Genomic DNA, 27,577 nt, shown 5'->3' with positions numbered 1-27,577 from the left:
TCTGGTTTTAATAATCTGGTAATAACTTGATAGATGGGTAGTATTAAATCTTTATATATTATCAACAAATATTTAACAGCAAAGGCTCTATTAGGCTTTAAGGCACATGATGTAAGCACTGTGAGACAAAGACATTTATTTTTGATGAACAAAATGATGTTTAACAAAGTACTTGTTATATTTTAACTGCTTAGTAAATGGCAAATTAATTATGAAGAAAAATCTTGCTGCTGTTTTATATTATAAATAAAACTAAAAGATCCATTTTCAGTTTTTTTTTTTCTTTTGCAGTTCTGGGGATGGAACCCAGGGCTTCATGCATGCTAACAAATGCTCTACCACTGAGCCACATCCCCAGCCCCACTTTTAGGTTTCTTTTTTAAAAGCTCATCTTTCAAACTAAAACAAACAAACAAACAAAAACTATATTAAGAGATACATTTCCTTTTCTTTCTTAGGGACAATGAATAGTTTGTTCTTTTTGTAGATAACATGTGTGAGGAAACTACCTGAGATGATCTAAAACTGAACTGGCTAATAGCCACTAGCCACTTGCAGCTATTTAAATAAAATTAAGGCTAAATAAAATTTCAAATTCATCAGTCACACTAGTAGCCACTTTCCAAATGTTCAAGAGTCATGTGTATCTACTGGTTATTATAATGGAAATCGTGTACATTACAGAGAGTACTTCCACCATCACTGCAAGTTGTGTTGGATAGTACTGGTCTAGATTCAAGAACAAATGGTTAACTTAACTCCTGCTGAGCATCAAAAGCATTTGAAAACCTGGATTTTATTCCTCAAAAATTCTGTCTCAATTTGTTGGGGGCCAGGGAAATTATGGGAAAATTTATAATTTCCCCAGTGGATTATAATGTGAAACCATGGTTAGCAATAACTGATCTTGAAGAAAATAATAGATTCAAAGTGGGACTTGCTAAAAGGAAGAGACCAGCTTTTCTTATGAACAGAAATTATGGCGCTTTTAAATTTAAAAGTCATTAAATTTCAACTCATTAAGGCATCTGTTAGTTGTTTGAATGGAAAAGTATCATAATTTTTAGTTCTTTGAAGTGTCAGGTTTAAAACAGATGTATATAAAATACTAGAAATTATATTATTTGAAGTAGTAATTTACTTTTTGTAAAACTAAGTTTATTCTCTGGGCCTCGTTTCTCTATATAGAACTATTTAATATATACATCCCTGCCTGAACTCATTAAAATTTCTCTTTGCATACTGTGAAAATTTATTAAAATCTACATAATAGAGAAAAAAACTCTTTTTATGAAGATTCATGTTTGACTTCTCTCTCCAAAGGATGACCAAATCTTTCCAAATGAGAATCTATCTTATTTTTTTAAGCTTTATGAGGAAGAAATTTGCTCAGCTTTGAAAACACCAATGAGAGCAATGTACAATCCCCCCATCTTTGCTGTTTCTATCAGAAATTGAACATTAGATTTGGTCCTTTTTACCATTTGTGTATGATGTCTTATCTTCATTGCTAACTCATTCCCAAAGCCTTTAATTCTCTAAGTTTCATGTTTTTATTCAATATCAAAGGAAAGCAGTAGTATATTTTTAAAATAATCTAGTTCAATCCCTTTCTCTTACAGACAAAGATTGAAACCAGTGATTTACTATTATAACATAGCTTTTGACTCACTAGGATGAGGATGTGAACATTGAATACTATTGAATCATAAGGCAGTTTCTTAAGTAATTTCTAATCTGCCATTCTAATATAACATTGAAGTACTGGAAGTGTTTTACTTTATATGTAATTTGATTTTACTGTGTGCCTTTTAGTTCTGGAGTTTATGTGGAAATGCTCTGACCCCAAAAAGAGGTGTGTTTGGTAAAACGGGTGACCTTCAGACAATATTGTGCCTAGCCTGTGCTCGGGATGAATTAACATATTCTGGTGCACTCAATGGGGATATATATGTGTGGAAAGGAATCAATCTTATACGAACAATACAAGGAGCCCATACTGTAAGTATAAATATTTTAAACACTTTGAGATGTTAACTACTTTATTGTTTTAAAACCACAGACTGCATAATGTAACACACTGTTTCTTATCAGTTTCTTGAAAATGCTATTTTAACTGAATTAATTTGCTCCCAAGATTTCAAGGAAGAAATATTATGCAGTTTGATTCATGGATATTTATTAAATTAGTATAATTAGTATCCTGTTCAAAGTTATTGCTTTACCAGTGTCTTTCTCAGAGTAGTGTTAAAGAAAAGCTTGTTGACTTTAACCTTAGGGTATTCTAGATTAACTATAAGCACTTATAGTAAAATAAGGCCAGTGCTCTTAAAGATAACTTACCAGGAGCAGTACAGGTGTAGAAAAAAAATAACATTGAGGCCTGGGGTTGTGACTCAGAGGTAGAACGCTCTCGCCAAGCATCCGTGAGGCACTGGGTTCGATCCTCAGCACCACATAAAAATAAAAAATAAAGTTATTGTGTCCACCTATAACTAAAAAATAAATATTTAAAAAATAATGTTGATTCTTTAAATAAATGTCAAAGGGATTTCATTTTTGTAGCTCTTGAGCTTTTAATTTAAATAAAGTACCAAATAAGAAAAATCCATTGTTAAAACTGAGTGGTTTTTAAAAAAATGTTTTTAGTTGTTGATGGACTTTTATTCATTTATTGATATATGGTATTGAGAATAGAACCCAGTGCCTCATACATGCTATGCAAGCGCTCTACCTAAATATGAGCTACAACCCCAGCCCAAAACTGAGTGTTTTTTGATTTGAGCTTTTTAGCAGTTGGGTTTCTCCTCACAAAGTGAAGGGAGCTAGATAGCACAGAGCTGCCACATTGTTAGCAATCAGATCTTCAAATAGAAAAGCCCCAAATAAGCTGGATATGGTAGGACACACTACTCAGAAGAATATGGCAGGAGAACCATGGGTTCTAGTCCAGGCTGAGGTACTTAGTGAGACCCTGTCTCCAAATAAAATGTTAAGGCTGGAGATATAGCTGAGTGTGGGAGGCCCTAGGTTCAATCCTTAGTACTGAAAAATGAATAAATAAGCATCCTTGAATCAAATGTATGAAATATGATATGTCAAGAGCTTTGTAAGGTTTTGAACAACTAATAATAAAAAAAGAATCAAAAAATAAAAATAAATAAATAATAAATAAATAAGCATCCTAAATATAATAAAGGACTACTTGAAAAGATTTGTGTATTAGCCTGTTTCTGTGATAAAATACCTTAGAAATTCAACTTAAAGAAGAAAAGGTTTATTTTGGAACATGGTTTCAGAGGTTTCTATCCATGATCACTTGGCTCCATTGATTATGGACCTATGGGGAAGTAGAACACCATGATGTGGAGCACATGGTAGAAAAAAGCTGCTCACCTCATGGAGACTAGGAAAGAGAGAGAGAGACACACATACACATACACACCGTTTGGTGACCTATTTTCTCCAACTACACTCCACCTTTTACTATTTCCTCTACCTCCCGCAGCACCATCAGCTGAGAACCAAGCCTTTAGCACATGGCCTTTGGGGGAACATTTAAGTTAGGTCCAAAGCATGATAATTTGCTCTAAGTAAAATGCTCAAAACTCAAAAATAGTAGTCTTTTTTTCACAAAAGGCATGGCAACTCACATTCTTACCATCTTACTATCAAATACTAGTTTCCTTCTTGTATTCAATGGCACAGAATGTGACTAGTATTGTAAAATATTATTTATTTTCTAGGTAAAAAATGGTAGATTCTTGTTTGAATTTTGTTGCTGTTTCTGAAATTTCAAATATTTACTGACCACTTTTTTTCCTTTTTTGTTAATTGACTTTTCTCTCTTCATTGTTTGGTTGGTTGTATTTTTGAATTGCTTTTCATTCCTTTATTCATCTGTACATTAGGATTATTTACCTTTTCAGTCAAACACGTTGCAAATATTTTCTTAATCTATCTTTATGATATCTTTCTTCATATGAAAAATTTAAGTTTTTTAAAAGAAATGCTTTTTAAAATATTTTTCAGTTGTTGATAGACTTTATTTTATTTATTTATATGTGGTGCTCAGAATCGAACCCAGTGCCTCACACATGCCAGGCAAGTGCACTACCGCTGAGCCATAGCCCCAGCCCCCCCAAATTTAAATTTTTTTCTTAAAGGCTTGTGAGTGAACTGCCATGCCTAAAAATTATAAATAAAAATGTCTCATAACCCAAAATCATACAAGTGTTGTTGTGACTGTGTGTGTGTGTGTGTGTGTGTGTGTGTGTGTGTGTGCGCGCGCACATACTGGGAATTGAACCCAGGAACACTTAAACACTGAGCCATATCCCAGTTCTTTTTTATTTTTATTTTGAGATAGGGCCTTGCTAAGTTGCTTACAGCATCAGTAAGTCGCTAACGCTGGTTTTAAACTTGAGATCCTCCTGCCTTAGCTTACCAAGTTGCTGAGATTACAGGCGCGTGCAGTGCGCCTGCTATTCTAACTTTTTCTAAACGTATTTTTTACATTTAGAATTTTCTCCTCTATAATTCATTATAAATACAGTATGAGGTTTAACTAATTTTTTCATTATGTTTGCAAATACCATCTTAATTATATATTCAGTTTCTAAGGATATATTTCTAGACTTTCTTTTCTATTTTCTGATATTGTTTATTCCTCTATGATACTAAAATATTGCTAGATGGGTTTCTATCTTTATATGATAGATTTTCTTAGGAAGCTTAAATTGTTAAATTATTTTTTCTTCCAGGCAGGAATTTTTAGCATGAATGCTTGTGAAGAAGGGTTTGCTACTGGTGGAAGAGATGGCTGTATTCGTCTTTGGGATTTAACTTTTAAACCAATTACTGTGATTGATCTCAGGGAAACAGACCAGGGATACAAAGGTAATAAAACAAATAAATGTCTCATGATTAGACAAATTTTAAATGTGCCAAAGATTGTCTCTTTTTTTCAATTATCATAAATGTATGTTTTGTAAAAATGAATAAGACTTTCATTTCCTCTTCACAGTGTATACAATTAATTGAAATCCATTGAGGAGAACTTTTGGATTCAATGTTACAACAAAGATTCTTTTGTATATCTCCTACCTATTTTAATAGAACCTGTTAGCACAAAAAGACTGGGACTAACATATACACTTCACAAGTCAGCTCAGTGCTTTATTCAGGAATGAAGTTTCACACAGGAGCAGGGGATGCAGGGACCCACTTTTCTGGTGGATGAGCCCCCGAAAAAAGAAAGGGCCTGGGCTTCTATAGGTTATTCTGAGAGGGTCTATTGAGCCTATCAATTTTCTTTGGGCACCCAGGAATTTGGAGTTTGTTCAGTCAGTCAGTGAAGGGGTCAATTTTAGTGCTTAGGAATTTGGGGTCTGTTTTATGAGGCAAATGGGAGGAAGTCTAGGGTCAGTGGTCAGTTTCTGGGATTTATTGTATTGGACCTGATGGAGGGACTGGGATCAGTGGTTGGTATCTGGAAAGGATTTGTTTACAGAAGGATTAATGCTTTGGCCTCTTCCAAGAGACTGCCTTTCCAGGTATGATGGACACCTCTTCCTCAGGGTTTGTTTTATCACCAGGAAAGATATTGGGAAAGGATCAATGTTCTCAATGTATGGCTTTCCTTCTCACTCCCCTTTTCCCGGGTCTCCCTACTTTGGGGGTTTGTCATTTTCTATATATAATAAAACCTACAGAGAGATGTGATAGTCATTTACTTTGATAACATTGGATTTTGAAAATATTTATTATTAAAATGCTATAATAACTATTTATCAAATAAACTATTATAAATAAAGTATATTGGGGATTAGGGGAACTTTTATTAAGGATGATTTAAATGTACATAGATGTGTTTTTTCTTTATCCAGATTTACTTGTCAGCAACTGGGAAACTTTTTTTCTTGCAGGACTTTAAAAAGTTGATGTAATAAGATAGGATTTTTCATTATAAAATTTAACATATTATTTGCCAATGTGGCATTCTACTATAAGACTAAGATTGGAAGTTACACTGATTGGTGTTTAAAAAATACTCCAGTCACTTGGGAGATATGTAACCCTGGGCTAATTATTTAGCATTATCTGTAAATTGATGATAATAAGAATAGCTATCTCATAGTATAAATGAGTTAATATATGAAAATGAAGAATATCTGGTACATGGTAAACGTGTGAATGTTGACTATTACTCTATTTTCATTAGTTTTACTGAACATTATTGTATTTTGAAGCTTAAAAAGATTTGATGCTTTTAAAAATTCTATTCTCGAGTATTATTAAGTACAGAGTGTCTTTATGATGGCCATATTAAACAGATGAGAAAACTAAGAAAAACTGTTTTCCTAGGGTTAAAAAAGGAATTGTGGAAGATGCAAAAAAAAAAAAAAAGCAAAGGTAAAATTCTATCTTCTTAATGAATCCGTTTCTGAGCAGATTGAAGAAATGCAATATAAACAAGAAGTGCTAGATTATTTTTTTTGAAATGCAATACAATTCTATTAAAATAGTTCCTGAGTAATTACTTATCGAATGGTAAAGATTGTTAGTGCTATAAAACTTTGGCTGAGGAAATAGACTACCTGGAATTGTCTGACAAGGAAAAAGGAAGCCAAGTGTGTGTCTTATAGGTTGGGTGGAAATTAGGTATATAAAAAAGAGAAACATCATTCTATATAGAAAACAATATGGACAATTGAAGAAAGTAAGAGTGTGGATCAAGGGACTCCCATATTTATTTTATCCTGCATCCACGGCATAACAGGTACAAAAATTAATTTTCAATTAGGAATACTGGCATTATATTGTTATAGCATTGGTATAACATACAATATTGATATTAAATATACGTTTCATTAGGTTTGTCTGTGAGGAGTGTTTGTTGGCGAGGTGACCACATTTTAGTTGGAACACAAGACAGTGAAATTTTTGAAATTGTGGTGCATGAAAGAAACAAACCTTTCCTAATTATGCAAGGGCATTGTGAAGGTGAACTTTGGGCACTCGCTGTTCACCCTACTAAACCTTTGGCCGTGACTGGAAGTGATGATCGTTCAGTCAGGTAAGCAAATTATAAAGTAATTGTATAGACTGGAATCTGTCCTTAAATAAACTTAAAAAAACACTCAAAGCTTAGAATTAAATTTTATGGCTTACAGTACATCAAATGAACATAATTAATAAGTATTTCAAATTATAGAATTTATAACCATTAGAAAGATTTTGATTTTTTTCTCTTGAAAATATCTAGCATTTGCAGCTGGAGGTATGGCTCAGTGATAGAGAACTTGTCTAGCATATGTGAGGCACTTGGTTCAATTTTCAGCACCACATATAAATAAAAATAATGGTCCATCGGCAACTAAAAAAATATATATCTAGCATTTGTTCCATATTAGGATATATAGAGCTACATATATCATTTTAACAGCCACATGATATTCTACTGTATGAATATACTGTAATTTATTCAACAAATCCATTATTGTTAGCAGTTTACTTTCTTCTAGTTTTGTGTACTTAATAAATGCAGTGTTTGCAATAAATATCATATATTTGTCATTTTGTACATATATAAATGTCTCTATGATAAATTTTTAGTGTTCAAAGGATATGTGCAATATAAATTTGATAAATGCCTTACATAGAGGCAGCAAAAATTTACACATTTACCAATATAAAACAGTGCCTGTTTTCCCACACCCTTGTCAGCACTAATTATTTCTGAAAAGGTGGAAAAATAGATTTGAAAATACATATTTCCTTCATATTGAGAAATGTTGAGTATGTTTATGTTTAAAGGCCATTTGTATTCCCTTTTCTGTGACTTGTTTAAGCTCTTTGCCTATTTTAATTAGTTCACTAGTTTTTTTCTCTAATTGACTTAAGATAGAATCTAATAATTTCTGTCTATATATTGTAGAAATAGCCCTTTGTCTATGACAGTAGTTTTCAAAGTATGATTTTAAAAAAAAAATTTTAGTTGTCAATGGACCTTTATTTATTTATATGTGGTGCTGAGAATTGAACTGAGTGCCTCACACATGCTAGGCAAGCACTCTACCACTGAATCCTGACCCCAGTCAAAAAGTATGATTCTTATACTAGCAGCATCAGCATTATCTAGGAACTTGTAAGAAATGCAAATTCTCAGGCCTTTTCCAAGACCTGATATCAGAAATTCAGCAGTTTAGTAAGCCTTTTGTTTTAGTCAGTTTTTTTGTTGCTACAACCAAAAGGCCTGACAAAACAATTAGAGGAAGAAAAAAGTATATTTTGGAGATCATGGTTTCAGAAGTCTCAGTCCATAGATGGCCAACTCCATTCCTTGGGGGCTCAGGTAAGACAGAACATCATAGCAGGAGTGTGGCAGGGGAAAGCATCTGGGAGCATGGCTACAGGAAGCAGAGAGAGAGAGACTAAGCTCTCGGCTCACAAAATATAAACATCAAAAGCACGGCTTCCTATGCTTCCTACACCACCTCCTACAGCATACCCTTCCTGCCTTTAGTTACCATTCTGTTAATCCCTGTCAGGATTAATTCACTGATTGGGTTAACCCAATCATTTCACTTCTAAATCTTTTTGCTTTGTCTCACACATGAGCTTTGGAGGATATCTTACATCTAAACCATAACACTTTCCAAAATGTAAACAAAAAGGAAAGACTTTACTGCTCATAAAATTTCACTGAAACTTGGGAAATGGACTGGCAAGGGAAAATAGGTTTTATTCAAAGCTGGCTTTTCTTTCTCAGATTTCCATCTCCTGAGACTTGGGCACAGAAAGCTTTTATAAGAGGAAAGAGGGTACAATAGGACAAAAGGGAGGAAATACATGTGTGGTTTAGCTAGGTATATTGATCAGAAGCAGTCACAATCTTGGATTCTCAAGAGCCCAGTTAGGCCACAAGACTGCATTCCCAGGATGAAGAAGTTCTGAAATTAAAACAATTTAGAGCTTTTAATTTAAAAGGGGGTCTTTTTCAAAATGACTACATTGTACACTAATGTTTGAGAACTAGGTCATTGGTATAAGTTGAGATATCTTTTCTCATTTGTCATTTATCTTTCTTCCCCCCATTTAATCTGTAAATATTTCAATTTGTATCTTAAGAACATAACTCTAGGGGCTGGGGCTGGGGCTCAGCGATAGAGCACTTGCCTGGCATGTGTGAGGCACTGGGTTTGATTCTCAGCACCAGTGAGAATCAAAGGTCTATCAACAACTAAAAAAAAAGAACATAACTCTAAACATCATTATAATTTTTTCACACAGCATTCCTTTAACATAATAAAATATTTAATGTAGGAATTCTGATTGTCTCATGTAAATTTTATTTTTTCTTAGAATTAGAATCCAAATAAAGTCTATATCTTGCAATTATTGATATGTCTGTTAAGTCTCTTATTCAATAGCTTTTTTTCCTTTCATTTACCCCCTTTCTTACAGTTCATTTGTTGAGGAAAGACTTTACTCTGTAGAGTTTTCCATGTTCTAGGTTTGGCTAATTGCAGACCCAGAGAATACTTTAAGACATTCTCTGTTCCCTATGTCCTATAAACTGATAGGTAGATCTAGAGGTCTGATGAAATGCAGTTATGAATTTTTACTAAGAATATTTCCTAGGTAGCGAAAACTAACTCACCTCTGATGGTATGTAATATATAGTCTTTTTTTCTTTTTCTCCTCCCCCTCCTTCTCTTCTTCTTCCTCATCCTCCTCCATTTCTGGTATTAGCAAGGATTGATGGGCATTGTTGAGATCAATGTTGCTCAACCTTTTTTTCACTGTTACTTTCCCAGTGAAACTTAGACTTTTTAAAAAAAAAAATTTCAACCTTTCTCTGTGAAATTTCAATACCAAAACTAACTACATATCTATTTTTATATTGTGGCCATTTATAGGAGTATAAAACATTGTAATTAGATTTTTCACACCTAATAACTCATTTTTACTTTTTGGAGGTAATAGTTCCTCTATTGAGAATTTTTGGAATATTTGCATATACATAATGAGATACCTTGAAAATGGAACCCATGTCTAAATATTACCAAAAGCTTCATCCTTATCCCTGATGCTAATACAAATAACAAGGACAAGGTTTTGAAAAAAAGGAGAGTTTTATTAATTTGCTTGAAAATAAGGAGAGTTGCAACCTAAAAAGCTACTGCCCCCCTTGTAAAAGGGAACAAAGAGCTTTTTAAGTGGAAATTCTGGATGTACCTATAAAAGGGTACACACAATTCATTTTTACATGGTAGCCTGGAGCTAGCCATTGCTCAGACCTACTGGCACCAGTTTCCAGGTCTGCAAATCTTCATTCATTCTTGTGTTCAGTAAGCTGGAGGACACTGTAACAGCCTAAGATGGGAAGAATATTCATCTTGCTTCTTTGTGTTTAGGGCAGGTGAGAAGGAGAAGAGGAAGAAAAAGAAGTGGGAAAACAACAAAAACACAGTTTTAAAATAAGTCTCCAATGAAGGAGCAGCAAGGTTCACACACAAAGTGTAAAGTAGACCCTGTTACATCAAAATTAATTGTTTTGTGTACACCTATACATATAGCCTGATGGTAATTTTTTTTTTTTGGGTGGTGCTGGGGCTTGAACCCAGGGCCTTGTGCATGTGAGGCAAGCACTCTACCAGCTGAGCTGTATCCCCAGCTCCTGATGGTAATTTTTTTTAAAAAAAATATTTTTAGTTGTAGATGGACACATTATTTTTATTTTTATGTAGTGCTAAGGATCAAACACAGTGCCTCACATGTGTGAGGCAAGCACTCTACCACTGAGCTACAACCCCAGCCCTAGTAATTTTATATAGTATTTTTACTACACTTGCATTGTGAGCATCACTTGAGGTCATATATGGAAGTTTTCAGTGTTATTTCAGATTTTGGAATTGTGGATTAGGGTTGTTCATCCTATGTATTCTTCCTGCACATTAGTGGTGTTTTTGTTGTTGTTTCTTTGTTTTTTGAGATGAGATCTTGCTGTATTACTCAGGTTGGTCTCAAACTCCTGAGCTTAAGTGATCCTCTAGCCTCAGCTTCTGGAGTAGCTGGGGCTACAGGCATGTGCTACCACATCTGGTTTACATTAATGCCTTTGTTTTTTAGATCTAACCATTCATGTGTGTAAAGTTTTCTTTCGTTTAAATGGTGGAGTGGGCATCCAGACTAATTATTGGTAACTACTATTGTGTCTTTACAATATACTACTCAGCCATGCCATTTACTCTCATTATGCTAGTCTATTTTATGGGGATGGAAGGTGCCATAGCTCTGTTGAAACTTGCTATATGGGCTGCCCTTTATCCGTGTGCTTTGCTAGGAACTATTTCTTTTTAAATATTTATTTTTTAATTATAGTTGAACACAATACCTTTATTTCACTTATTTATTTTTATGTGGTACTGAGGATTGAACCCAGGGTCTTGCACGTTTGAGGTGAGCCCTCTACCGCTGAGCCACAATCCCAGTCCCCAGGAACTGTTTTAATAGTTTCTTTCCTTATGGAACTGCTATTACCAACTGCTGTATAGTTGCTGAAAAAAGGGCAATTGGTCCTTTAGAAAGTAATTGTTCATATTTCTGTTTCTATTATTGGTGACAATTTGTTTGGAAAGGATTCTTCTAATGAAAACCACCAGAGATGCTCATTAAAGTGTAAATTGCCTTGGAAGGCTTTAAAAAACTGGCAAGATAGTAAGGAACTGTTCAAACATTTTATAAAACAAAATGAAAATTTAGGAGCATCAAAGAGCCAAAGTCACTTTTGCCCTGAGGGCATTTTTTCACTTGCATAAACTTGAACTTTGTTTATGGCTTTCTCTTGTAGTACTTTCTCTTGAGATCTTGAGTACAGTAAAATTTTATTGTAATTTTTTTTTCTTTTTACCTAGGGACCTCAGCCAGAGGCTTGACTCTGGGAGTCCCAACAGACCGGTTTCAGCCACTGGCCACATCTAATTAACAAAGAGAAAAATGATGATGAAACAAGAAATGAAATGTATATAAGAGGGTAGTCTTATATGCATTGCCAGAACTATAGATTAAGCATATTTAATCTATCTGTCTGTCTGTCTGTCTGTTTATAGCAGATACAGATTTGTGTGGGAATGGAGATCTCACTTCTTGTTTTAACTTTTGATGCTAATTATTATTTACATAGCATTATTTGTTATCCAAATTACTTTAGCACAGAAGTTTCACATGTAAGTACTGCTCTTGTGTTATAATTGTGTTGAATTTATTAAAAAACAATATCAAGTCTGCATCAAAAGCTAATTTTTAAAGCTGTTCAGTGTTTTATAATTGTGCTTGAGAACAATTTTTTTTTTATTGGTTGTTCAAAACATTACAAAGCTCTTGACATATCATGTTTCATACATTAGATTCAAGTTGAATATAGGAAAGGTAGCAGAATACAACAATTACTAATAGGGCATTATGTAAAAATGTGGATGTGTAACAGATGTGATTCTGCAATCTGTATTTGGGGTAAAAATGGGAGTTCATAACCAACTTGAGAACAATTCTTTTGAGAGCAGTTCTTTGGTTTAGAAAAATTTTAGTTTTGGGTCTGAGACGTAACAGTAAAATTTTATTGTAATTTTTTTTTTTTAACCCAGGGACTCCAGCCAGAGGCTTGACTCTGGAAGTCCCAACAGACCAGTTTCAGCCACTGGCCACATATAATTAGCATACAGAAAAATGACGATGAAACAAGAAATGAATTTATTTTTGGTTTGTCTAAAAACCAGCAAAACAACTGCTCTAGAAATTTGTATTCCCTGTACTGACAACAGTTTTAGGATAATATAGGGAGAGAATGAAAAGGGAGAGGCAAAAGGTATGCATATGCATAGGAAGTCTGGTTCTGCCCATCCCTTAGCTCTGGATTTTGGGGGCTTGATATGAACTGGGAAGGAAAAAACAACATATTAGGACAAAATGTCAAGTCAGTGTCTGGGTACTTCAGATTCCCAATTTTAAAGGTGCCCATTACAGATGTCACAAGAAGGCAGCCAGGTTGTAGGCCCTCACCTGACAATGAACCTGCTAGCACCTTGACTGTGGACTTCCCAGGCCATAGAACTTCTGGGTGATTGTTTAAGCCACCCAGACTATAGTAGTCTTGTTACTGAGGCCCAAACTAAGACACAAGTAAAGGAGGAAAAACACTCCTCTTGTTCTTGATACAGAACATTATCAAAGTTTACAATTAAATCCCTGGTTCTCTACACAGATGTTATTGATTTTGTTTTACTGGTGTGTTACTTAAGCTATCAAAAAAGTAAAAAGAATAAATAAAAATAAAGAGAATCACCTGTGGAGCTGAAGTAGCCATGGGGGTTCATGTCACCAGTTCTTGGGATCCTCAGAAATAATCTCATGAGAATCACACAGGAACAAGCAGGAGTTTATTAGAGAGGGTGAGAGTACAGATGTTCACAGGCACTAAAGGGACCACTTCCAGGGAGGACAAGAATTGAGATTTTTAAATACTTTGTGTCCCTTTGTTCTGATTTTATTCTCTTATACCCTCTTAAGTGTTATATTACCCCTTTGTTTAGCCCTCAGAAAGTTTATTTTGTGAGGGTTGTGATGACCTAGTCACAGGGGTAGGTGTGACATGATTTTAGTGATAACCTTTGACAAGGAGTGGGGGGGTCATGAAGATCTGGTCATGATGAATAGGTATGATATATCTTGAAACATAGTTTGCTTAACAGTTATAATAAACTATGGCTGGAGGAGGTTTGGCATACCACTTCCCATTTTCTAGATGCTTGTCTGCTTTGAGAAGGTTCCCTGTAATACCCAGTCCTATAATTCATGGACCTTCTGCTGCACCTGTCTGATTTCCTCCCTCTAAGTTACAACCCTTCATTGTCCTTCTTCCTATTACCTGCTCATGGCTAAACTATCTATCTAACATTATCACTGCTAAGCCATCAAACAGCTATGTGGTAGTGTAAGTGAGGATTTTTCAGCTTCTATTTTTGAGGAAAATTCATAGCACTAAAAACATATCTACAAGAGCAAGTGAAGTTTACCATTAACACTTTTGGTACAAAAACACATGGAAGAGTTTTTTAAAAGTTTTTTTTTCTTGCAATGTATCTGCTGAAGAATAATATAGTATATAACCACAAACTTTAAATACTTTATATTTTCAGAATCTTCATGAATTTATTTAAGCCATTTTTTTCCATATTTTTACCACCATCAACTACAATTCCTTTTAGTAGATTCCAGTTTAGGTTGTATTGAATTAATGTTTTCTCAGTGTTTTTGAAAATATTCTTGCCCATAGTTCTATGCAGACTATTCATAGTAGCTAATAATTCTTTAGTCATATTAAGCTTGGCATTGACTTCTCAAATAAACAAGTGGGAAAAATTGGTAACATCTGTTAACTTATCCAGATTCAAGGAAAAACTATTCAGTTTTTAAATTAATTATTGACACATTCCCTGTATTCTTAACCCTTTGAGCTACTATTCTTGTGAAAAAAAAAGGCTAAATTTTCACTTACTGTATTTTCTCTGGACACAATTCTTCTTCTGCTGCTGCATCCCACAATTATTTACTTCACTCATCACTAATGAACAGCTTTCCTTTCTTGACTAACAAATAAGCCATTATTTGAAACTTAACTTTTGTGGGGACCTCATTTCAAATTTTAGATTTGCAAAGAAATTCTTTCTGATGAGAGATTTTATTCTAAATTTTATACTATTTTGACTATTGTTTTCCCATTAGTTGAAAGTATTATGATGAGTGTTCAATCTGGTAATATTAATTTGTTTGCTTCTAACAGCTATAGTGTAACATAATAAACACTATTACTTATAAAATTACATAATAAACACAGTGCTTTGCTATCTAATCAACATTATCATTTGTAATCCATTGTTCCTTAAAAATGCAACATTCAGGGGCTGGAGATGTAGCTCAGTGGTGGGGTACTTGCCTGGCACGTGTGGGGGACTGGGTTCCAGTCTCAGCACCACATAAAAATCAACTATTGTCAACCAGTCAAATAAAGGTGTCCATCTACAACTAAACTTTTTTTAAAGAAATGCAACATTCAAAATTACATTCTTTCCACTTGTCTCAACATGATAGATGTGCACTATGGTAATAAAAATAATAAAATGTTGCCATGTAGTAGACATTGCACTTGAAATTCTTTTAAGTTATGATTGTACCTGCAATTTGTAGTGCACCAAGTAGTACAAAGTGATGTGTCTTTCTTTTTTTGCAACATCTACAATCTGCCTCTGTAGTGATAGACAATATGTAAATAACTGATATAGTCATAGACAATATATAAATAACTGATCATGACTGTTTCTATAAGACTGTTTCTATAAGATAGACAATATGTAAATAACTGATATAGTCATAGACAATATGTAAATAACTGATCATGACTGTTTCTATAAGACTTTATTTATAGGCACTGTAAATGTAAGTTTTATATATTTTCTTATGTTTCAGAATTTTATCTTTTAAAATTTTTTTTAATCATTAAAAATGTAAAATCCATTCTTAGATCTCAGACTATGCAAAAATAGGTAAAGGCAGCCTGGTTTGTTCCACAGGCTGTGGTTTGCTGACATCTGTGGTAAGAGAGTAGGAATTCTGCAGCAAATACAGTACTTAATGATAAAACATTGAAACTTTAACTTTGAAGTCAGAAAAAAGACAATGGTGCCCACTTTCACTATTCCATTCAGCTATGGACTAGATGTCTGCATCAGCACAGTAAGTTCAAATAGAGAAGGAAGATGACAGGTTGAGGGAAATGGAGAGATAGGAAGGAGGAAGGCAGAGGAATTAGAAAGGAAGAAACAAATGTCATTATGAGCAATATGATTATATATGTAGAGAAATTCAGAGGAAAATGCAGACCAATTATTGGAATTGGTTATTAAAATAATGTAGAAAAATAATTTTTTATTTAAACAACACATTTTTAAAAAGAATACTGCTATAAAAACTTTTTAAAAACTATTTAGTTTTAGTGATATTTTTCAGACCTTTTGGGGTAGATGCCTATTCGTTAAGTTGTAGCCTTTGTTTCATAATATATGCAGTTAAAACTCCTAAACATTCTCCTCATTACTATTCTAGCTGTATTCCACAAATTTTGATGTGAAAAATTTTATTATGACTTATTTAAAAAATTAACTAATTTTCATTAGTATTTTGGATTAGTATTTTGTCTTTTGAAAGTATAGTCCTCATTTTTCAAACAATACCTTTTTCTTTGTTGATTTCTACCATGTAGTCTGAAACAGATTTTGAATTGAATATTTTTAAGTGTTGCACTTAAATTTAAAAGGCTATATATGCAATTTAAGGTTATGTATAGACATCTTTATATACAGAGAGAGTGAGTTGGTTATTTTTGGTCATTTACAATTCATCTACCTAAAATGAATGATTAGGACAAATTAATATCATTTTTTAAGAACAAAAAATTCTATCAACCTCTGTCATTTTAAGCATGAACAATATTCCTGTTTTCACAGTAAGAATTCCTTGCACAAAGCAAAGACAATTGAAATATCTAGAGAGCTGGTGGATGTGACTCAATGGTTGAGTGCTTGCTTAGCATGCACAAGGCTTGGGTTAGCCATCACCAGCTCCCCCACACACACACAAAGAAAAATCTAGATTCATATTACTTAAAGTGAGATGATTATTTTAACCAAATTTTTTCATAGTCTATCATTATTTTAAAGTACACATTAATTAACTACTATTTTAAATTTTAAATCAAATGTTACAGGATTTGGAGCCTAGTAGATCATGCATTAATAGCAAGATGTAATATGGAGGAACCAATTCGTTGTGCAGCTGTAAACGTAGATGGAATCCATCTTGCCCTTGGAATGAAGGATGGCTCATTTACTGTTCTTAGAGTAAGGTATGGTATTAGAGCAGAAATGGAAACAGTAATTTTGTGTTCGTTGAGAGAGAATATTTTACATTGATTTTATTTATCCTTTCTTTCATACTTCTTGTTAACATATGTTTCAGATATTAGTTTCATTAAATATAAAATATATTTATAAAAAAATTTGTCAGAAAACTAAATAAATTGAAAATCTTTGGGAGGTTAAGAATGCTTAACAGATTTTTGGCTGAAATTTTGAGCTATAAAGTTTGGGTCTTGACTTCTTTCTTTCTTTGGTAGTATTGATTTTCAATAATGATTCCCTACCATTGAACAACCCGGAGGCTCTGAGAATGGGTGAATGGTTTTTGTTGTTGTTGTTACTTACAGCTTTATGGTCCAGAAAAAAAAATGCTCTTCGTTGGATAATTAGAAATTTTAAATAATTTGTTAAAGCATTTTACATGTTGTATTGAATTATAGGCAGATACATTTAATTTGAATTTTATGTAGACATAAGAAAAATTCCCCTAGATACACATATGTTGGCAAGGATAAGTCTTTATGAAATCTTTCTGTGCTAGTTCAATGATCTTCTACCCAGCTATACAATTCAGAAACCATTAGTTCACTTTTCTTTGCCTTTCTTATTCTAGAGAATCTGTTTCTGAATAGTCTTCATATTAATCTTCTTTCCATTCTCACCATTGTGCCCTTATGTCATCTCTGAACAGAGTTGGTGGAATAGCCTCTTGGCTGGTCTCTTCACCTCTTGTTTTTCTTCCCTCTAGACCTTTATTCCCTCTACAGTGATAGGATTCCTTTTAAAACACATTTGTTTACATTCTTCGTCTCTCCAAAGTATGTGAAAGACTTTGTGCTGTCCTTAGAATGAAGTTTCTAGTCCTTAACATGATTTTGCCTCTGTCTTCAGCCTTTTTCTCTACATCTCGGACTCTTTCCTTCATCTGTACAAAACTTCTTTCATTTCTTCAGATATATCGTGTTCTTTTATACATCTGAGCTTCTATGTATGCTGATTCCTCTTTCTGCAATAGATTTTACAATGAGACATGCTACAATTTTTCTTTCAAATTATTTTTATTGTGGTAAAATATACATAATTTAAATTTAACTTTCAGACATTTTTAAAATGTGTGATTCAGTGGCATTAAGAACATCACATTATGCTACTATTGCCATCATCCATCTCTAAAATGTTTCTTCTTTCTGTCGGATTCATCGTGACATAACTTCAGTCACCCCCAATTATAATTGTCATGATTGCCTCCAGGGTAATCTGAGCTGATGTTTCCTGCATAATTTATCAGCATACTATAAATAGACAAAACCTATAGAATGTTATGTGTGGAGCTTGAAAATCAAACCCTGGCACCAGAAGTGTGCCTTGCTCTTTGGTATTAGCTTAGGATAAACAGGTACATTCTGGCTTGGATGAAGTAATTTTTGTTCTAAACAATGTATGTGCCTCTCTTTCTGGCCCAAATTGCAGGATCTATTTTGTTTTGCTGCTGCCTAGGACCATGTTTCTGTGACTAAGTCCCCCAATAAATCACACTCTGTGCAATCCTAGATCTGTCTGCCTCTCTTTCTTCAGCTTCACTGCACCTTGGTGCCTGTTCTCATACACATACTGGGTTGTCCTGGAACATTTCCAGACAGAAACTCATAAACAACAACACTTCATCTTCTCCTCCTCCGAGTCTCTTAACAACCACCACTCAGTTTTATGTCTCTAAGAAAGATAGAACATGACTATTCTAGGTACCTTTGATAAGTGGAATTTTTAAACTAGGTTTTTAAACTGCAATTTAAGTATATAAAATTTAAATGTTAATTAGTACTTTTCCCCATATCCCTATAAATATCTCATGTTGCTTTTTTTTTTTTTTTTTGGTACCAGGGATTGAACCCAGGGGCTCTTAATCACCGAGCCAGACCCCCAGATCTTTTTTATGTTTTATTAGAGACAGAGTCTCACTGAGTTGCTTAAGGCCTTGCTAAGTTGCCAACACTGTCTTTGAACTCATAGTCCTCCTGCCTCAGCCTCCTGAGTCACTGGGATTACAGGAATGCACAACTGCAACTGGTGTGTTGCCTTATTTTATCATATCAAAATAGCTTCTTAAACTGAGATAAAAGACTATGAGGCCAGGCACGGTGGCACAGGCCTGTAATCCAGGCAGCCTAGGAGACTAAGGCAGGAAGATCTCAAGTTCAGAGCCAGTCTCAGCAAAAGTGAAGCTCTAAGCAACTCATTGAGACCTTGTCTCTAAATAAAATACAAAATAGGGTTGGGAATGTGGCTCAGTGGTTGAGTGCCCCTGAGTTTAATCACCTGTACTTCTCTCCCCCCCAAAAAAGACTATGAAACTTTCCTGTTAGGTTCTCAGTTCTAAGTTTGAAATTGATTTGATCATTAATTCTAGAATCTTTCTGACTATAATCATCTAAGACATTTATTCTTCTTCTCATTGGTTAATTTATTTGGAGGCTTGTATTTAGTCTTTCAAGTTAGAAATCATAAATAGAAATACTGGACACTATGAGTAATATCTGTGATCAACTTTATTTTTCCTTATTTTGAAATAACTTAAAAGTATTAGAAGTATTGGAATTGGAGTGGAATGCTAAATTATAGAAGCTTTACAAGAATTTAAAATGTATATAAAAATTAGAATTCCTATAATATAGCTGATAAGCTATGGTATGCTTAAAAAGTAGTGATTTTTAATAATTTATACATTAATTGCCCTTTCAGTTACACATTTTCTTGTCCTTTCAGTTATTGTATGCAGCAAACTGGGTGAATACGTTCTTATCTCTAATTAAGGTTGTAGTTTCACAACTGAATCCAATATTGCTATCACGATCCTTGGGATGCTTATTTTAACTGTTAAATGCCTTAACCACAGAATAGTAACTCACAAAATCCTAAATTTACCAAGTCATTATGCTTGGTTTGCTTTTTATTCTCCATTTGATAAAGCAGGATTCATGAATACAGCTGTACTCACAGGAATATTTATGTTATGATTGGAGAAATATAGAATAGATTAGAATCTGACATACTGATTTTCTTCCTTTGTAATGCTAGAAAGGGAATGCATGCTAGTTAAGAGCTCTATCGGGGCTGTGGTTGTGGCTCAGTGGTAGAGCGCTTACCTAGAATGTGTGAGGCACTGGGTTCAATCGCTGGTACCACATAAAAATAAAAACAAATAAAATAAATGTATCATGTCCATCTACAACTAAATATATATATATATATATATATATATTTTTTTTTTTTTTAAAGAGCTCTATCATTGAGTTGAGTTTTGTGCAAAGTTAGACCAGAGACCCTACACCTAATGGAAGAAGAAGTAGGCCCAAATCTTCATCATGTCAGCTTAGAACCTGACTTCTTTAACAAGACTCTTAAATTGCAAGAAATAAAATCAAGAATCAATAAGTAGGATGGATTCAAACGAAAAAGCTTCTTCTCAGCAAAGGAAACAATAATGCGAAGAGAGAGCCTACAGAATAAGAGAAAATCTTTACCACATGCACATCAGATAAAGCATTAATCTCCAGGATATATAAAGAACTCAAAAAACTTAACATCAGAAAACAAATAATGCAGTCACTAAAGAGGCTGAAAAACTGAACAGACACTTCTCACAAGACATATAATCGATAAACAAATATATGAAAAAAATGTTCAACTTCTCTAACAGAGAGATGCAAATCAAAACTACAATAAGATTTTCATCTCACTCCAGTCAGAATGGCAATTATCAAGAATACAAGCAACAATAAATATTGGTGAGGATTGGGGAGAAAAGGTACACTCATACATTGCAAATTGGTACAACCACTCTGGAAAGCAGTTTGGAGATTCCTCAGAAAACTTGGAATGATACTACCATTTGACCCAACTATCCCACTCCTCAGTTTATACCCAAAGGACTTAAAATAAGCATACTGCAGTGATGCAGCCACATGAATGTTTATAGCAGCTCAACTCACAATAGCCAAACTATGGAACCATCTTAGGTGCCCTTCAACAGACAAATGGATAAAGAAACTGTAGTATCAATAAATGGGCCAAGGACATGAGCAGACACTTCTCAGAAGAGGATGTTCAATCAATAAACAAATATATGAAAAAATGTTCATCATCTCTAGCAATTAGAGAAATGCAAATCAAAACTACTCTAAGATACCATTTCATTCCAGTCAGAATGGCAACTATTATAAAGACAAACAACAATAAGTGTTGTTGAGGATGTAGGGAAAAAGGCACACTCATATATTACTGATGGGACTGCAAACTGGTGCAGCCAATATGGAAAGCAGTATGGAGATTCCTTGGAAAACTTGGAATAGAACCACCATTTGACCCAGCTATCCCTCTCCTCGGTCAATACCCAAAGGACTTAAAAACAGCATACTACAGGGACACATCCACATCAATGTTTATAGCAGCACAATTCACAATAACTAAACTGTGGAACCAACCTAGATGCCCTTCAGTAGATGAATGGATTAAAAAATTGGCATATATACACAATGGAATATTGCTTAGCAATAAAAGAGAATAAAATCATAGCATTTGCAGGTAAATGGATGGCATTGGAGAAGATAATGCTAATTGAAGTTAGCTAATCTCCCCCCCCAAAAAAAATGCTGAATGTTTTCTCTGATATAAGGTGACTGACTCATAGTGGGGTAGGGAGAGGGAGCATTGAAGGAATAGATGAATTCTAGATAGGGCAGTGGGGGGAAGGGAAGGGGCAGGGGATTAGCAATGATGGAATGTGGAATGTGATGGACTTCATTATCCAAAGTACATGTAGGAAGACATGAGTTGGTGTGAACATACTTTATATACAAACACATATATGAAACATTGTGTTCTATATGTGTAAAAAGAATTGTGATGCATTCTGCTGTCATGTATTTAAAAAAATAAAAGCAATTAAAAATTTTAAAAACTCAAGAATCTATAAATCTATAGACTGAAATGATTGGCTACCAATGACTTACACATACCAGTCACTGTTCACAGTTGATGCTGTATTTATTTTCATCTTAGACCTAGCTATATGTTTTTTGGAAGTTCTGTGTTACATATGTATTTTAACAAAGAAAAATAATTAAATTATGCTTTAATTTGAATAATTTCTTAAAATGAACTGTTGTTTTGTCTCACTGAGAGTTTTCAATTGGAAATATTACACAAACTGCATATATTACATAAACTTGTGAATAATTAGGAAATAATCCATCTGTGCTATGACATTCTTAAATGTATAGGCAAATATTAAAATTCTTTTGATGCCTAACATTAAAAGGAGTAACAAGGGAAAAAAAGAAACTGTGATATATATATACACACATACACACATACACAATGGAATATTACTCAGTCTTAAAGAAGAATGAAATTATGGCATTTGCAGGTAAATGGATTTAGCTGGAGAATATCATGCTAAGTGAAATAAGCCAATCCCCAAAAAACAAAGGCCAAATGTTTCCTCTGATATGAGGTTGTTGAAACATATTCGGGATGTGTGGCTAAGTAGGGAAGAATGGAGGAACTTGGAATTGAAGAGAGGGGAGTGAAGAGAGGAGAGGGGAGGGGGTATGAGGGTGGAAAGAATGGTGGAATGAGATGAAGATGATTACCCTGTGTACATGTACAAGTGCATGAATGGTGTATCTCTGCATCATGTACAGTCATAAATGAGAAGTTGTGCTCCATTTGTGTACAGTGAGTTGAAATGCTTTCTACTGTAATGTATAACTAATTAGAACAATAAAAAATTAAAAAGAGCTCTATCATTAAGCTATACACCTATTTATAACATACTGTTCTTAAATTAGGGTATAAGATGATATACCAAGGCAAAGCCATATCTCCATAAAGCATCTAACCTAGTTTAAACTCACAAATTAAAGCCAAAAATCTGAACAGGACCCACAAGGCCTTTCATGATTTTTCCTCTACTTTCCTCACCAGACTCAACTCATTCTACAGCTCCCTTGTGTTAGTACAATTACAATGGCTTTCTCAAATTGAACTTGAATACTTTATTTTGTCATCAGCTCTTTCATACAGTGTTACCTCTGCTGGACCATGGATCCATTACCTCCCAGTTTCTATCTTTTGCTGAGCTAAGTCCCAGAATAAAGTTTAGACATCATGGATCTCTACCCCACTTCATTTGGTAATGTCACTGTAGACTCCCTCTTCTAGGAATGATTATTTTGTTATATTCCCTTATCAACACTGTGTATCTTTACCTGATGATGTATTATGTTAATTCATAAGTATTCCCAGACTTTTACCTCCATCTTTTTTTTAAACAAACCACAGCATTCACCTATTATTTCCCCAAAAGTCTTCATCCAAATTACATTTTTTGTTTTGTTTTTGTTTTTTGTTTTTTGGGGGAGAACAGTTTTATTTTTTTTAATTTTTATTGTTGGTTGTTCAAAACATTACATAGTTGTTGATATATCATATTTCACACTTTGATTCAAGTAGGTTATGAACTCCCATTTTTACCCCGTATACAGATTGCAGAATCACATCGGTTACACATCCACTGATTTACATATTGCCATACTAGTGTCTGTTGTATTCTGCTGCCTTTCCTATCCTCTACTGTCCCCCCTCCCCTCCCTCCTCTCCCCTCCCCTCTTCTCTCTCTACCCCATCTACTGTAATTCATTTCTCCCCCTTGTTTTTTTTCCCTTTCCCCTCACTTCCTCTTGTATGTAATTTTGTATAACCCTGAGGGTCTCCTTCCATTTCCATGCAATTTCCCTTCTCTCTCCCTTTCCCTCCCACCTCTCATCCCTGTTTAATGTTAATCTTCTTCTCATGCTCTTCCTCCCTACTCTGTTCTTAGTTACTCTCCTTATATCAAAGAAAACATTTGGCATTTGTTTTTTAGGGATTGGCTAGCTTCACTTAACATAATCTGCTCTAATGCCATCCATTTCCCTGCAAATTCTACGATTTTGTCATTTTTTAATGCAGAGTAATACTACATTGTGTATAAATGCCACATTTTTTTATCCATTCATCTATTGAAGGGCATCCAGGTTGGTTCCACAGTCTTGCTATTGTGAATTGTGCTGCTATGAACATCGATGTAGCAGTGTCCCTGTAGCATGCTCTTTTTAGGTCTTTAGGGAATAGACCAAGAAGGGGAATAGCTGGGTCAAATGGTGGTTCCATTTTCAGCTTTCCAAGAAATCTCCATACTGCTTTCCAAATTGGCCGCACCAATTTGCAGTCCCACCAACAATGTACAAGTGTACCCTTTTCCCCACATCCTCACCAGCACTTGTTGTTGTTTGACTTCATAATGGCTGCCAATCTTTGTTTTTGTTTTGCAGTGCTAAGAATCAAACCCAGCTTTGTGCACACTAGACAAGTGCTCTATCCCTGACATATGCCCCCAGCTCCCAGAATTCTTTTAATTAACAAGCTTTTATCTAATAACATTTTGTTCTTTAAATTAGAGAAACTTCTTTATAAGGGACAGTAGTCATATAATTCACAATTACATAAACTCTGTATTCATAGCAACAGAATATATACTATAAAATCAATCCGTCAACCAGAATCTCTCTCTCTCCATCACTGCTGTTTTATGTGTGTACATTCATGCTTTAATAGATAAGGGAAGGGGTATAGTAACAAAAGTCTCTAGAACAAAAATATGGTTGAAAAGTACTGAAATCATTATCAAGAATTTTCAGAAACATTTTAATTAAGGTTTGTGGAAATTATGACATTTTTAATAAGGGAAGCATAAAAAGTAAAAAGTATCAAATAGTAACTTGGACATTCTTCTTAAAAGAAATCATGCTTTACCATAAATTGTTCTCTATATAGCTACAGAGTGGATGTATAGATGTGAACAAAGAGAAATAAGGTGCATGGATTTAATTATAACTTGAAGGAGTGTCTAGGAAAGATAGAGACAGTTATGTGAGTCTGTGCTTAGGAAGAGGACCTGGCAAGTTATAAGGTCTAGGCAAAAGTGATTTTTCACCAGGAAATTTTTTTTAAAGTATAGAATCTTTAAACATTACAATATCTGGTCTATCTTAGGGCTCTTTTTCTGTTTCTCTTTTTAATATTTATTGGTTAGGGCAATCACTAACTGCTATAATTTACATGTCCCAGCTGTATAATGGCAGAGGTTTAACTGAAGATTAATTCTTGCACTTTTAACAGCCTGAAGTCAATGAGTGACTTTCTTTTCCTAGGCAACTCAAAGACCTAGGCTCCTTTCATTGTGTTATGCTTTATCAGTCCCTAGGATTCATTGTCATATCTATATTTTGCCAGCAGGACAGGCAAAGGTGTTTAAAGAGGGTATGTCTGCTTTCTAAAAAAGCATGACTTTGAAATGGTTCACATGATTTCCTTTCAAATCTCATGGTGGCTAGACTAACTGCAAAGGAACCTGAGAAATTCAGTCTAGGAAGATGGAGAAATGAATTTTTGGTAAATTGCTGGCATTCTGTGTCACATACACTGGTTTTTCTTTGTTTTGTTTTGGTTCCCTTTTTGCACTTAAGGGGCTGATTTTTATCTCTTTCTTTATATGGTTAACACCATGCTAAAATCCAAACTCCTTGGCAACATATCAGATCTGTAACAGGTTTCCCTCAATTTATTTCTTTAATCCCTTCATTTTCTACTTTGCCAGTTTATATTTATATCCACATTACGTTAACCCACTATTCTTCAAATGTGCTACACACTTGAATACTTCCAAACTTCAGCTCATGCTATATCTTCTTCCTAGAAAACTTCTCTCAGACTTTGCCAGTTCCTCAGGTTTTATGCTCATATTAGGTTTCACCCTTCCTTGGCTCCTTCCTGCCTTATTCTTTATTCTTTATAACCCTTTTATCAGTATCTTCACAAATTCCTTTTGAACAGTTATCACCTTTTATCATAATAACTTCATATCTATCTTTCATAGAAGCTAAGTTTGAATCCTTAATGCTAAAACAAAGTAAGTATTCAGCATTAGTAAAGAAATTTGAGTTTGATTGTTTTAAATTGTCCATTTAGAAACTTTAAAAACTGAGAAACAGTTCTATTTCTAAAATTGTCTAAATGGAGCATATCAGATATGTGATGCAAAATTTATAAGAAGAAAAGTTCCTGGAACCAATTAGAAGTATCATTTACCCTTTTTCTCTCTCTCTGCCTCTCATCCTCTTCACCAGTTCTAAAAACTTTGGAAATTTGTTTTTAAGGCTGTTACCAATACCTGGGTTATTTTGAAACTTATTTATAAGGCATCATTGAAGAAAATTTAAACTTCACTGGTTGATATGATCCCTAAGAGAGGAATTTGTTTTATTAAAAAAGTGAGATCTTGAAGTAAAAATAACTAATGATGGCTATATAAAGATATATATTCAAAAATATTGCTGAAGTAACATATTCTTTTCATATTTTTTATTTATTTCCTGAATGTAATTTTACATATTTGGCTCATTACAAAAATGTATTTGAAAATTATAGTGTTTATAGCTAAGTTTTTTTATGAACTCAGTATTTACAAAGAACTTTTATCATAAAAATGCTGTTTCCTTTATTGTATGGCTCCAGATTTAGTAGGAATCTCTAAACAATGTACAGATAATTTATGAACTGAAATTCAGTCCCTCTTCCTTTCTCTCTCTCTCTCTCTCTCTTTTCCTCTCTCCCTGTCTTCTTCTCCCTCCCTCTCCCTCTTCCTCACCCTCCCTTCTAAAGATTAAACCCAGGGCTTCATGCTTGCTATGCAAGTGCTCTATCACTGAACCACAACGCAGCCCCATTTTTCTCTACTTCTGACATACAGTTATTGTCCCCAAAATAATTATTCCTGAACTAATAGTATTTATTTACATTTATTTTATAGTTTATAAACATTTGGTACAGCCTTATGGTCATTTTTGAAAACAGAATTTTGCTGTGACATTGTTCACATGGTCTCATTTTTTTTCTTTTTAACAGAGATATGACGGAAGTTGTACATATTAAAGATAGGAAGGAAGCAATTCATGAGTTAAAATATTCACCAGATGGAACTTACCTTGCTGTTGGCTGCAATGACAGCTCAACTGATATTTATGGAGTTGCTCAGCGTTATAAAAAAGTTGGTGAATGTGTTGGATCACTTAGTTTCATCACTCATCTGGACTGGTCCTCAGATAGTAGATATTTACAGACAAATGATGGAAATGGGAAAAGACTTTTTTATAGGATGCCAGGTAAATTTTTCTAGTAAAACATATATAGTTTGTAGATTTTTAGTGTCTATAAAATATTTTAGGATTTCACAAGAAGCAGCAAGTAAGTTTCATTTGAGCATAGGAAATGAAAGGATGAACTGAGCTAACATTTCAAGCATTTCTTTTCTATAGGGCTACCACATTATGTTGAAATTCTCTAGGATTCCTCCCCTGAGGATTATTGAGATACAATTGACATATAAAAGTTGTATATATTTACAATGTACAGTATGATGTCCTTATGTACATATGCTGTACCTTGTGAAATGTTTTCCACAATCAAGCTAATTAATGTATTCATCACTTCACAGAGTTACC

The 27,577-nt window shown here is 34.0% G+C and overlaps 1 protein-coding gene across 17 annotated transcripts in view; it reads left to right on the top strand.

Annotated features, from left to right (window-relative positions):
- The window catches only part of Eml5 (EMAP like 5), a 182,609-nt gene that overhangs the window by 39,693 nt on the left and 115,339 nt on the right, over nucleotides 1-27,577 (top strand). For 15 of the 17 annotated variants that reach the window (XR_013439198.1, XR_013439199.1, XR_013439200.1 and 12 more), the window contains 5 exons: nucleotides 1,816-2,001; nucleotides 4,764-4,899; nucleotides 6,877-7,078; nucleotides 16,826-16,963; nucleotides 26,982-27,238. Coding sequence is in view for 14 of the 17 variants with exons in the window: in XM_078050668.1 (XP_077906794.1) it covers nucleotides 1,816-2,001; nucleotides 4,764-4,899; nucleotides 6,877-7,078; nucleotides 16,826-16,963; nucleotides 26,982-27,238 (919 nt within the window). In the remaining 3 variants the exon portion in view is untranslated. Of the gene's footprint in view, nucleotides 1-1,815; nucleotides 2,002-4,763; nucleotides 4,900-6,876; nucleotides 7,079-16,825; nucleotides 16,964-26,981; nucleotides 27,239-27,577 lie in introns of those variants that run through there. The other 2 variants (XM_078050671.1, XM_078050676.1) reach the window with 2 other exon arrangements.

The sequence above is a fragment of the Ictidomys tridecemlineatus genome, chromosome 5 (genome assembly GCF_052094955.1).
Source record: "Ictidomys tridecemlineatus isolate mIctTri1 chromosome 5, mIctTri1.hap1, whole genome shotgun sequence".
In the NCBI taxonomy this organism is placed as follows: Eukaryota; Metazoa; Chordata; class Mammalia; order Rodentia; family Sciuridae; genus Ictidomys; species Ictidomys tridecemlineatus.
This window is presented reverse-complemented; position numbering and strand designations above follow the sequence as displayed.